The sequence below is a fragment of the Gouania willdenowi genome, chromosome 13, assembly GCF_900634775.1.
Source record: "Gouania willdenowi chromosome 13, fGouWil2.1, whole genome shotgun sequence".
Lineage (NCBI taxonomy): Eukaryota > Metazoa > Chordata > Actinopteri > Blenniiformes > Gobiesocidae > Gouania > Gouania willdenowi.
This window is the reverse complement of record NC_041056.1, coordinates 29,966,528-29,980,585: the sequence shown is the minus strand read 5'-3', so window position 1 is coordinate 29,980,585 and position 14,058 is coordinate 29,966,528. Positions and strand designations below refer to the sequence as shown.

General features: G+C 39.0%; 1 protein-coding gene across 1 annotated transcript; it reads right to left on the bottom strand.

Annotated features, from left to right (window-relative positions):
* Positions 1–1,761: 1,761 nt before the first annotated feature.
* On the bottom strand, positions 1,762–10,438 carry LOC114474876 (TRPM8 channel-associated factor homolog). Its single transcript, XM_028465462.1, has 12 exons — positions 10,365–10,438; positions 9,543–10,266; positions 9,136–9,352; positions 8,663–8,948; positions 8,106–8,407; positions 7,573–7,747; positions 7,370–7,464; positions 6,681–6,891; positions 3,592–3,828; positions 2,773–2,999; positions 2,489–2,602; positions 1,762–2,312 (listed from the first exon to the last, which is right to left on the bottom strand). Exons 2-12 carry the CDS (start codon positions 10,175–10,177, stop codon positions 2,070–2,072), a joined length of 2,742 nt encoding a protein of 913 aa, XP_028321263.1. The 5' UTR covers positions 10,178–10,266; positions 10,365–10,438; the 3' UTR covers positions 1,762–2,069.
* Positions 10,439–14,058: the final 3,620 nt, after the last annotated feature.

The following is a 14,058-nucleotide window of genomic DNA, read 5'->3' as shown; positions in this document are numbered from 1 at the left end:
TGTCTTCTACACCTTTCTTTTCATTCTTGCTGATACTCTTTATCACCTTTGGCACTTTTCTCGACCTGTCCCTGCCTACATGCACATGCTTCTTGACCTCTTTTCCATAATCTTCATTGTTTTGGTCTAATGACCTTAAGTGCTTAAAGTCCTCCACCTTGTTTGTCTCAGTTACCTCACCACTCCACCTGGGTTCTTCTAATCAAACATCTATTCTGTCTAGCTGCGGCTAACCTTTATTCCTCTTCTTTCCAGGGCAGACCTCCACCTCTCTAGATGTTCCTCCACCTGCTTCCTGCTCTCACTATATATCACAATGTTATTTGAAAACATTATAGTCTATGAAGCTTTCTGTCTAACTGTCAGTCTGCCCATCACCATAGCAACAAGAAGGGGCTCATAGCTAATATTTGATACAGACCCAGCTCCACCTTGAACTCCTGTTACAGCTCACCACTGTCTTAGAGCTCTCATACATGTCCTGCACCACTCTAACATACTTTGCTGTCACTCCAGACGTCCTCATACAATACCAAAGCTCTTCACTGGACACCCTGTCATAAGCTTTCTCTAGATCTACAATATACAACTCCCTCTGACATTGTCGATACTTATCTGTCAACATCATCAAAGCAAACACTGCATCCGTAGTATTCTTTCTGGACATGAAACCATGCTGTTGCTCACTAAAGCTCACCTATGCTCTTAGTCTAGATTCCTCAGGCTAGCTTCCACTACTCTTTCCCATAACTTCCTTGATTGACTCATCAAATTTATTCCTCTGTAGTTGCAACAACTCTGCATGTCTCCTTATCTAAAACCTACAACCACTTCTCCCATTTACTTCCATACCTCCACAGGAATATTGTCAGGACCAACTGCCTTTCTACTCTTCATCCTCTTCAATGCCTGCCTCACTTCAGCCTTACTAAAGCCTAAATCATGCTACTGTGTCACAATGACGCAGTAGCTACACGTAGCCCTCTGCATCAACCCCTACGTTGTAACGTGCCCTGCACCTCCCAAAGATCATGACTACGCATTGCAGCATTGCAGAATACAAGGCCTTTATTTTTTCTGGTCGACATCGCCATTTTTTTCAACATTTTGCGAAGCGGTGCAAGTGTCGTTTCGAGAATGGATTAAGTAAAAAATAAAACCGAAAGGGTCAAAAAGTGCTAGCATTTTATTTGATCTCTCAGAATCTGAGATATCAGGGAAGATATTTAGTTAAAAAATCCTGCTCCAGATGTGTTTTGGACTGTGGAGACATTTCAGTTATGCTCAGTGTTCAATTTGTAAACCACCAAGTCCCAGAACACGGCATAAATAATAAATAAATTATTCAATCCAATAATTATATATGAGCTATATATATATATATATATATCTCATTAGCCTTCCCATAATGAAATAGTCTGCTACATAATTATTAAGCCTATACTGCCATCTAGTGGTCAGATATACTGAGCTGCCTCCTTACTGGACTTCTCTAAGACATAAAGTATTAATTCATATTATTATATTCCATCAGCTTTATGAGAAGTCTTGAGTTACAGGAGAATTTGCACTGCTCCTACAACGAATGAAGACCAAAATCCAGCCAGTGATGTGAAATATTTATTGTTTAATTGACTAAACTAACCAAATCAAAGGATTGAATAAGCACATTAACAAGAAAGTAACTTCAAAGTTAATACAATATGATTAGACTTTTGAGTAAATAAAAAAACGTTTTTTTTATATAATCTCTGTGTCCTGTTGTAATATGGATTATGTTTTAAACACTTTACTTTCAAAATCAACTGCAACAACTTAGTAAACTATTACACAATGTTGGATATCTGTCACAATAGAATAAAATGATCTCTCAGTGAGGGAAAAAATACATTTTTTGCCCAAGTATTGCCTCTTTCATTGTAAAATGCATTCACTTCATGAGGACACACATTTAGGAAATTACCTAAAATGAATGTGACAAAGATGAAAATCAAGAAGCTTACATAGAGTATATAATCTGATTATTGTTAAATCAAGCAGCTCCGCATCCTCAGTCATCTGAGGGATGCTTAGGCATATTGGACCATGGGGTGATCATCCCAGGAAGGCAGACTGGAGACTTTCTGCACTGTGGCTTCTTCAATGGGCCAACCCCAGGCTTTGAAGAACTCAGTCAGGTTCATGCCTACAGTGCGTGAGAAGACCTCAGCGTACAGGTTCATCTTTCCATTGTTGTCATTGGGGATGTGGTCCATTGTGTGGTAGGCAGCAAACACCTTCTTAAAGGCATTCCAGCCAAACTTTTCCTGGATCTATGATGAGACAAAAAACAGGAGCTAAGTATGTACTTCTGCTCTTAGAAATTGAAGCTATTGTACAACAAAAAGTGATTCTACAGATATTTGATAAATGTGTGTCTCTTAAAGCTATTCTTAAGCTTATGTTATTCTTCACCACCACTGACAGAGTGCAATGTAATGTTTCTTACCTGCAAGTATGTCTCTAATGCTGTCCACACTTCCCATTCACTGAGGTTTCTTCCCCCCTGAACATACTCATCTATATTTAGCTTCCGCCGCTTCAAAGTAAGTGAACGATGTGCCTGCATTGAAAATACATACTGCAATATTTGCTGTAGAGGGATCTTGTTTTTTGTTACATTAGTTGGTAAAATTAAGCGTAAAATAAAGCAATGTTAGCTACATCGTAATGTAATTTACTGCATTGTTAAAAATCTCTTTTCTACGTATGAAATACATTGATTGCCTCTACCTTCTCTCTGTCAACACCCAGGACCTCCTCGTGCACGTACACTGACCACAGGTTGCATGTGGCCTCAGTGGTGTGCGGTGGAAACTCCCAGCAGCTCCTCTGTTGGTTGTGTCCAAGCTCATGAATTTCTCCCCAGAAAAGACCTTTGGTCCTGGCTTCCTCATGTTTGAACAGTTGATCAGCTATGGATGAGCGCATCATGATGGGATAACCTGCATGCATCCATCCTGGATAGACAGTGGATTGAATAAATAAATTATTATTCTCTATTTTCCTTCTTCTCCCTGTGTTGTTCACTTTAACTTTATGACCTGGTGTTCAAAACATTTGCAGGTTTCCGGAGATGGCACTACATGTGGACTAGTCCAGTAAAACTGATGTCTGATATTGTTTTACTCATGGATCACTAAAAATCAACAATTCCAAAACAATCTCATGGGAAAAGGTGACACTGTCATGAAAATGATAGTTTCCCTTTTTGTGCGTGCCACCATGATTTCTGCCTTTTTGTCGTTCTGGGTGACACAACTTAGAAAACTCATTGATTGAAATGTATTCATTCAGAGTTTGGGTTTGGTTTAGGTCGGAGACTATGATACCTGAAATCTCATCCTATAGATCAAGGTTTCCTAAGTGTGTTTTCCTGTCACATGTCTGTCTGTGTGCATGTGGGTTTGATTGCGTTTTCTGGACTCCCTTTACACATAATCAAAACTTTTGCTTGCTGTGGTGATCTTGTTGTTGAAAATGTTCTAACTAGTGTGACCCTATTTTCTTTGTTCTGACATTAAATGCATTCCAAAAGATAAACACACTCACCTGCAGAAATCTGCACATCAGCTACAAAGCGTTCTTTGCGATTTGGCTTTGGTGGGAAAACCGAAAGTTCTGCTACACCTTTCATGATACCATTCCATAGCGCTGCCACCTCATCAACGTCATCCAAATCACGAATGACCTGTGATGGCACAGTCAGGATGACGTTATCAAATTCCATTTCAGCCCAAGGTGATGGAGCCGCACGTTGCGAAAGCCAATCAGCTTTCGTGGTCACACCTGTCAGAAATAAAGATGGAGTCTAGGATGAAATTATAGTTGTTTCTTCATCAAATGTACAATAGCTGTAAAACAGTAAATTAACTGTTGGAAGGTTAGTGATATAGTTTGTAGTGCTGTGATTGATTCTTGTCCAACTCTTGACATGTTAGTCAATGTATTTCAATGTGGCATATTTTTATTGTAAAAATGTAAGAGTGACTGCCCTTTATGGGTTAAAACTCGGGTAATACAATTGAATTTTGCTGATATATTTTGTGATATTTTAGTGGCTTCTTATGTCACAAACCAGCAGTTTTGACCCCGCCCCTTCTATAGAAATTAACACATGTCGACTGCAATCGGCGGTGAGTACGTTAGCTTGAGATAATCATGAAAAGAGATGTATATTAAGTACTGAGTAGCTCATTAGCATAGCATAAATTGTTATTTGGGGGTTTTATAGAATAAAATGGGCGTGTCTTAACTGCTCGATGAGCCACGCCCATAATTAAGGCATTTTTCCATTTCCAGCCTTGATGTACATCTTAACAAACAAACTCTTTTAAACATCACAATTTCATTGGGAGCATCTATATCCAGGATGCTTGAATCCTCATTGTAGATATTTGCTTGAGCCAGAAACAAACTGTGCTTTTATATCTTAGCTGTAATTAAAATGAGTTGTACTTGCATACAGTTTGTTACAAAGTTTAACAGACACATCCAACTATACGTACATCTCAGCAATGTCATTAACATCATCTAAAACAGACAACAAACACTCTCAAACCCTGGGAGCTTAAAATACATCTGGGTTGGATGTGATTTGTTTACAGTGTTCATGGTTATGATCAGTTGTAAGTGGTGCATGTAGTTTGATCCCTTCCTGTCGGTTGATGCTATGCTATTTCTGGTGGAGTTCTTTTTTCATTTGGGTTTTTTTTTTTTTTTTTTTCATTTTTTTTATTTAAGTTCCTGAGATATTTAGTTTGTTCAATATCTTGAATTGAATTTTATCCCTGTATATGTCTCTGTGTGTGGGTCAATTCATATTTACAGGGCTGCCAAGTTTCAGAAAATGACAAGAGTGAGACTTTAGTGACCTGATGCGCTCCGGCGGAAAAAAATGTGGCCTTTTTTAACGTTGATTTATATAAGACTGATGTCCTCACCTCCATGCCAGTGGCTCTCCCTGCACTGCAGCCTCCTAATGCTAGTTTTAATCAACCAGAAATTAGAAATGAAAACTAACAAGAACGCCCTGTCCAGGGTGTACCCCCGCCAAGCGCCCTATGAGAGCCGGAGATTGGCACCGGCAGACCCCCGCGACCCTGTTAAACGGGAATAAGCGGGTAAGAAAATGGATGGATGGATGGAACTAACAAGAATTTTGACAAAATACATTTATTTGTTAATATTTTATTTCAACCAACTCCAGATCATCTAGGTGGGGACATGTCTCATGTCGTAGGGTTAGGGTTAGGCCTTGATGACAGAAACAGGGGGCTCAAACTTAAAACACTGTGGCCCAAGGCAGTGCTACCTTTACCTCAGCTCTCTTTGTCTGCAACAGAAAGGAGGTCATTAAAAAGCAAATCATGTAAAAAACATTAAAACATCAAGTGATTTTTGATTGAATGAATGTCTTAGCAGCAGACTCAATGTCCATAGAAAGACACTATTACATACAAAAATAATCAAATAAGAACAGTTCAAATGAACATTAGATTAGACAAGGCATTTGTTCATTACTATGCATTTATGCTGATATAACCTACAAGTGCAATTCAGCTACTACCAGTGTTTATAACACCTAACTGGAAAAAAGGAATAAAAGACTTTTAGATTTTTTTTTAATTGTATGTAAGCAATTTATCAAACTGGTTCCAAGGTCAATTAACATCATACAAAAGGGATGACATGTTCTTATAGTCACACACAGTCTTTTTACTTTAACTAAAGTGGTGTAGCATTAGCATTAGCAACACATGCTACATAACAAGGCAGCATATCAGTCGAGTAATTTCCATTTGCTTTTTAGGTAACACACTCATATTAATAAAATCCTACTTTAAGCAGTGTATGGATCACAGACATATGATGCAAACACAGCACCGCAAAGGTGAAAATGTGAATTACAGACGGTTCTACGATCTCCGTGATTTGGGAGATCGTCGTCATTTTTAAATCTTGAACAATCTAATATCGTCAGATCGCACACCCTTATACAAACGTAAGTGAGAGAGAGAGAGACACACACACAAATTGTTAGTTTTTTACATGAGTAAACTAACACTATAACACACACACAGCAATGTAAACAGTGAACAAAATTGGGCAGTTACATACCATCTCAGACGGCGTCTGTCCTCTAGAAACTTCATTTCTGCGTGTTGTGAGGTGTCATTTGAGACGGTTCGTCAAGACCCGCCTTACGTTGCTTCTGATTGGTTTATTATTGTGTGATGCTTGCCGTGGTTGGTTAGATTTAGGGACAAGGAGACATGAATTGGTCTGTGATTGGTTAGTCAATCAGAGTTACTCGAGCTACAGCGAGCAGCAAGGACCAAAGCTCATTATCACAAAAAAAAAAGAAATAAAGTTTTGAATGGGGAAATATAAGCGTGAGAAATGTCAAGTGTGGCGTGTGGTGTGAGAATGCGTCAAATTGTGTGACTGTCACGCTCAAAGGGTGAGGCTTGGCAGCTCTGTATTTAGATAGTGTCTTGACAGTCTGTAAGTGCAGAGAGAATAAATATGTTTTCTTCCTGCTTTTGGTTCTCCACTGGTGAAGCCCATCTTTCTAATAACCCTCACTACTCTTCAATTATCTAGATTGTTGCCCCATGAGTAGAAATTGACAGACTCACCAAACCTGTAATAAGGAGCAGCGACGGCAGCCTCCACAATAACCTCCTCCCCCTTCACCTTTGAGTCAGGTGGTGCCACGAGGTAGATTAGTCCCCCCCACAGGTTCCACACCTGAATCTTTTCTGATGTAACATGGAAACGCTCATGAACAACAGGTGCCCTCTTCAACTCTTCATGTTTCAGGTAATCAGTCTGACATCCTATCTGGACCTGTTAGGAATATACAGTAGATGATGTGTTACTCTTATCCTATCATTGAAAACAACAACACACCATACAATGCATTAGTAATCTCTTAGACATGAAAGATATTGAGTCAAAATTAAATGTTGCAAAATCACCAGAGTAAGCATTGGTGCAAAATATATGAAAACTTTAAAGGTCCAGTAATATGCTATTTTTCAGGGTTGGCCCTCTGAATGAAGCTAAATTTATATCACTGTAGCAAAACCATTATAAAATTATTTTTTCATAATACTGCCTCTTTAAACCTGTGAAAGAATAAGCTATAGTTGTTATTATTTTAAAAGATATTTTGTATGCAGTAGAACTTTCCTATTGCCTCAGATAATCTCTATTAAATAAGAGACTTGCTAAACATGTTATTTTGCCTCAGTTTGCACATTTGTAAAAGTTGTGAAATACACATGAAAAGTGTGACTTCATGAACAGAGTTAATGTGCAGTACCATCCATCTCTTTTTGACCATTGTAGTGGGGATGCTGATGTAGGTCTTCATTGCAGGGGGCAGGTAGAGACCAGTGCTGATCCACTCTTTACTTTCTGATGCACACAAAAAAGCAAAAGTGTAAAATGTCACAATCAAGCTCATGTCAGAATGTTCTCTATAGGTTTGAAGCAATAAATATCAGTCAAATGATTTTCTCTTACTTGCTGTGTTTGCATTAATCTGGATCCTTTGGTTGTGCACCAATGGCATCAGAGGGATGTCCTTGATCAGGTAGGGCAGGAGAGCATCTGGATCCGGGCTGACTTTAAAGAGTTCAGCACCCACAACAAGCAGGAGGAAGTCTTTTGGGCTCTTCACAGGGTTTTTTTCACTCACCTTTAATTTGATGAAGTTACAAAACCATTAAAACTGATTCAATCAAAAATAAAACTAGTGTTTACTGGTAAAAAAAAAAAAAAATCTGCATTTTTTTATTTTTTAGTGACGCTGTCAATGAAATTAGATCATTCGTGATGCTGTTGCTGACATATACATTTTTATCTCTTTCCCACACACTGACAGTTCCCCTTTTCCAAACAGTAACAGCTTTTTTAGAAACGTGAAATTCTCTCCAATTGGTGAGTCATGACTAACATGCAGAACGAGAGAAATTAGCCCCTGTTAATACAAAAGTAAAAACTTTGCATCCAAACTATCCCACTATAGGAATATTTTCAATAAATATGTATCTTACCTGAGGCATGCCGACTTTCTTTAAGCTGTCTGTGAGGAACGACAGCACCTGTGTGTAAGAAAAGTCTTCAAGAGCTTTCATTTGGAGGAAAGATGTGCAATGTCTTGCCAGTTTTTTTAATTGATCCTCCTCTTGTTGGGTTAGTTTTTCCCCGTTTAAAACATGGCCAATAAAGCGCTGCAGAAGACGTCGAAAGTGGAGGTTGTTACTAGATCCCTTTTTCAAACTTGGCACCTCATATATTCCTGCCTTTATAGTTTCCTTTAAAATTGTCAAGCCCATTTTGTTCAGGATCTTGTTTCCTGAAACAAGGAAAACATAGATATAGCTTACTCTCACAATCTTTAGAGCTCAAGTTTTAAAAAGCAAAACATGTAATATTACATATTTATTGACGGGGAAATGCATGCTTGAAAAATAAAAAAATAAACATTTAAATGATCTTTTAACTTAGCATTATGATAAACCCTAACCCTCATCATCAAAAACATCTGGTATGTTGTGTGTTTTATTGACATTTTTTAAAATTCTTTGTAATACAACTTTGAGTTGCATACCTGAGAAATTGGTTGTTGGGTCTTGTCCAACGTTAGACTGTGCCCACGCCCAGGCATTGCCCCCAATCAGTAGGCCTCCCCCCTCTGCCACAAACTCTTGGATCTCTTTCACATGAGTGCTACTGTAGGCTTCACACACAAACACACTCAGATCGTTTCTGAACTTGGTTTTCTCACACTTCATTTCCAGGTTAGGGAAAATTTTCATTCTCGGCACAAAACCAATGACTCCCTGTCGACCCTGATCAAGCCAATGAATGGCGTTGTACCAAATCGTGGCCAACTTCTGTAAAAGAAAATAAATAAAAAATGTAATAAAAAAAAATTGGTTACTGAATACATCAACAAGATTTTTAACCTGTAAGTTACTGCTTTTATTATTCATTTTAAATTTGTTTTTTACATTTATTAATTTCTGTCTAAAAGTTGTACATTTGATAATGTAAAGATATTATGCTTAATTCAAAGGGTACCTCATTTTGAAAAAATGATTTATGAGTTGTCACAATGACGCGTCCTTTTCCAAAGTAGCTTCCCGCAAGGAAAGCTTGTCCATCATTGGTGGTACCAATTGAAAATGCAAAAGGACCATGAGCCAGGACTTCAGATGGAAACGCATTCCCTTGAAGATCAAATTCTGAGACACCTTTCAGTAAAGGCTCCAGGTCATCCTCAAAACTCTTACCCACACTACCAAGCACAAAGGAGAGAAAAAACACAAGACATATATTGTAAAAGAGTATTTTTCTTATTAGCAATATCTTATAATTAATAGTAGCATTATTTTCTCTCTGAATGAAAGTATTTTGAATAAGTATTTAAATGTCAGGAGTTACAATTTTAACTTTCACATCACTATTTTCAAAACCATTAGACTTACTCAATGGTTTTCAAGGAGATTGGGATTTGGGGACGGACAGGAATCTCCTTTGCCTCAAAATAGTTTTCAGTAAAGTAGATCCCAGCCACTCCAGACACCTTGTTTCCAGAAAACTGTAGAAATGTGTTGTCATTAGGGTGCTGTGATGCCCAGTGCCAGGCTTGGCCCGCTATAAGTACTCCTCCACCAGCTTTAAGAAAAGCCACCAGAGGTTTAGGATCTTCACCCACTCTGTAGGCATTGGTCACATACACACCAGCACCCTGAGAATCTGCAAACGCCTCTACGATGTTGACCTTATAGGTGGATTTTTTTAGGCCATCTTCAACTTTGTTGGTCTGTGTCTGCACACATACAAGGTTGGCAGTTTGGTCACCCATCAACCAGCTCACAGCATTCTCAACCAGAGCAGGAAACTTTGTTAGGTAGGTCTCATGTGCCATAACCACAATCCTTCCGCGGCCATAGACAGATGCGGCCATTAATATTTGATCTTTTTTGTTCATCACCAAGGGGAAGGCATTTTCCCCAGCCAACACCAGCTCACCAGGAACTGCAGGTCCCCGAAAGTCCAGCTCCTTGAAACCTCGAAGCAAGGCCACGTAGGCCTCATTGCGGAAGGACTGGGTGGACATGGTGAAAGACAAGAGTGTTCTTGGTTTCAAGGTGACTGTGAATAGATTGTAGTTGGACTGGTTTGGAGATTTGAGTTGTGCTGGCTCTCCTGGTAAAATAAAACCAAATGTTTACAGTGTTTCTCTACAACTGATATGGAGATTTTTTTGTGCACACTTACAAACACAAAAACAAACCAACACTTACCTTTAGAAAAGAGGATTTTTTTGCGACGTAAAACTTGAGATAACGGAGTAGAGTTCCTCTGGAGAATTTCAAGAGAATCAGAGAGGAAGTGAATAACCTTGAGATCATTTGAAAACCCTTTTTTTAAATCATCAAAAGAGGAAGAAAGTAAGAGGATGTTCTTTCGAAAGAAACCCACGAACAGTAAAAGTTAGTGTAACAGTGGATTAGGTCACACACATAGTTCATGTTTAAAAACTTCTCCATCCATCCATCCACCCATCCATCCATCTATCATCCATCCATCCATCCATTGCCAAAAATCATGGCATTTTGGCAATAATACATTACATTTTAAAAATGTTGATCTCTTCTGATCAATTTATTAATAGCACAGGGATGTATAGGTGTTGCTAACCTAGCCACACAATATGAAGAGCTAAATCTTTGTCATTATTGAGCTTTAGATCATTTCCTCCAGGAAAATCTTCCTTCTCCTCCTGGCTTTTTTAGTGGTTAACAGGTTGGACAGACAATCTGTTCAACACAGGAATATTCTGGGTGGAGGAGGTAAATAGTTCAGATTTTAATTAATATAAAGTCTCTGAGCTTTTATTGTCTCAAATCTTTTTTCACTGACTACTACTCATTGGAAGAGGAGATTTTTTTTCTTCAGAAGACTAAGGCTGCTAACACAGATATTGGACTCGAGCTGAATGGTTGAAGAACAGCTGAGAATTTTATCACTTTGATTTGGCTTGGTTTGCTGCTTGCTAGGAGAGCCGTTACTGCAGTAGAGGCTTTCCTGGGAAAGACAAATAGAAATTATATGAAAAGTGTCTCATCTATTGATCAACACAAGCAAGTAAGAGTCCGCTGAAATTCTGGTTTGATATTTCCTGTGTTTGGTTTGAGCAAAGAGTGTTTGTGTTCACAGCACACCGTAATCGCTCTTGCAAACGTTTGGTCAAAACAGAGACACTTTGATTGTGTGTTCACACCTGTCCAAAAGCTGTGAACCATCCAGACAAATAATTTTACTTGCTCTAGGACTTGTCTGTCTAAAGCCACCAACAAATGTACACTTGCTGCATCTGAATACATTGAAAATGCCTTCATGCATGTACAGTGGGGCAAAAAAGTATTTAGTCAACCACCAATAGTGCAAGTTCTCCCACTTAAAATGATGACAGAGGTCTGTAATTTTCATCATAGGTACACTTCAACTGTGAGAGACAGAATGTGAAAAAAAAATCCAGGAATTCACATTGTAGGATTTTTAAAGAATTTATTTGTAAATTATGGTGGAAAATAAGTATTTGGTCACTTCAAACAAGAAAGATCTCTGGCTCTCACAGACCTGTAACTTCTTCTTTAAGAAGCTCTTCTGTCCTCCACTCGTTACCTGTATTAATGGCACCTGTTTGAACTGGTTATCTGTATAAAAGACACCTGTCCACAACCTCAAACAGTCAGACTCCAAACTCCACTATGGCCAAGACCAAAGAGCTGTCGAAAGACACCAGGAAAAGAATTGTAGACCTGCACCAGACTGGGAAGAGTGAATCTACAATAGGCAAGCAGCTTGGTGTGAAAAAATCAACTGTGGGAGCAATTATCAGAAAATGGAAGACATACAAGACCACTGATAATCTCCCTCGATCTGGGGCTCCACGCAAGATCTCATCCCGTGGGGTCAAAATGATCATGAGAACGGTGAGCAAAAATCCCAGAACCACACGGGGGGACCTGGTGAATGACCTGCAGAGAGCTGGGACCAAAGTAACAAAGGTTATCATCAGTAAAACACTACGCCGACAGGGAATCAAATCCTGCAGTGCCAGACGTGTCCCTCTGCTTAAGCCAGTGCACGTCCAGGCCCGTCTGAAGTTTGCCAGAGAGCACATGGATGATACAGCAGAGGATTGGGAGAATGTCATGTGGTCAGATGAAACCAAAATAGAACTTTTTGGTATAAACTCAACTCGTTGTGTTTGGAGGAAGAAGAATACTGAGTTGCATCCCAAGAACACCATACCTACTGTGAAGCATGGGGGTGGAAACATTATGCTTTGGGGCTGTTTTTCTGCTAAGGGGACAGGACGACTGATCCGTGTTAAGGAAAGAATGAATGGGGCCATGTATCGTGAGATTTTGAGCCAAAACCTCCTTCCATCAGTGAGAGCTTTGAAGATGAAACGTGGCTGGGTCTTCCAGCATGACAATGATCCCAAACACACCGCCCGGGCAACGAAGGAGTGGCTCCGTAAGAAGCATTTGAAAGTCCTGGAGTGGCCTAGCCAGTCTCCAGACCTCAACCCCATAGAAAATCTGTGGAGGGAGTTGAAAGTCCGTGTTGCTCGGCGACAGCCCCAAAACATCACTGCTCTCGAGAAGATCTGCATGGAGGAATGGGCCAAAATACCAGCTACTGTGTGTGCAAACCTGGTAAAGACCTATAGTAATCGTTTGACCTCTGTTATTGCCAACAAAGGTTATATTACAAAGTATTGAGTTGAATTTTTGTTATTGACCAAATACTTATTTTCCACCATAATTTACAAATAAATTCTTTAAAAATCCTAAAATGTGAATTCCTGGATTTTTTTTCCACATTCTGTCTCTCACAGTTGAAGTGTACCTATGATGAAAATTACAGACCTCTGTCATCATTTTAAGTGGGAGAACTTGCACAATTGGTGGCTGACTAAATACTTTTTTGCCCCACTGGTATGTGGACATAGTTCTTCAATGCTGAGGATGAAGTAAAGCAGCTTCCCTAGTAACAAACATAAGGATTGTTGTGTTACTGTGTGTATTCTGTCCTAGAGCAACAATAGCATTGGCTCTTGTGTTGATAAAGTGATGTCAAATTTAGCTGAAGTAACAATCAAGACTTGGATTTTTTTCTGCAACTAAGGACAACAGATTGTGATCTAATTGATAGGTAGTTCATGGGACATGCACAAATTCATAATTGATGCACCAAACCCTGTAGAAATCCATCCAAATGGGCAATAGATTTGTGTTTACCATTTAGCCATAAGACTCCAAGTAAAGCCAACAGCTTGACAGTTGATCTTTTAGAAAGTTCTTTTTTTTTCTAATAATGTGTTGTACACCATGATTTTTAGATTATTTAATTGAAAAATATTTTTCTGGTCAGCATTATGTAATACAACTATATGACCACAAAAAAAGAGCACTCAGAGAATGCAAACTTCCGTTTTGATCAGCTCACCAAATTTCCTTTAAATTCGTTCACAACTTTTTGAAATATCCTTGCTCAAACATTTCCTCTGGATACTGTATCTACAGTACCATCCAAACGCGTTCTTCCTTTTGACATTGTCTATCAGCTCGCCAAATTTCATTTAAATCCACTTTTTGAAATGTCCTGCTGGCAAACATCCACATAAACAGACAGAAGGACAGAAAAACGCCAGCGAAAACATTACCTCCTTGGAGGAGGGAACAAAAACAAGTCAAACTGTTAGAGCATTACCAAGAGAAAAGACGGGTATTTTATGACAGTGAAAACGTACAGCTTGACAGTTGGTGTGCTTGAGACTTATGTGGTGCTTAGCGATTATTGTTTGTTTTGCTGCATGAGCTGACGGGCCCAGATGTCATATCAGCAGCAGATGAACAGCCAAATGGGCAGTGTGTGCATTTGCTCTTTTTATTGTTAAATGTAAATTAATGCCTAGAAATT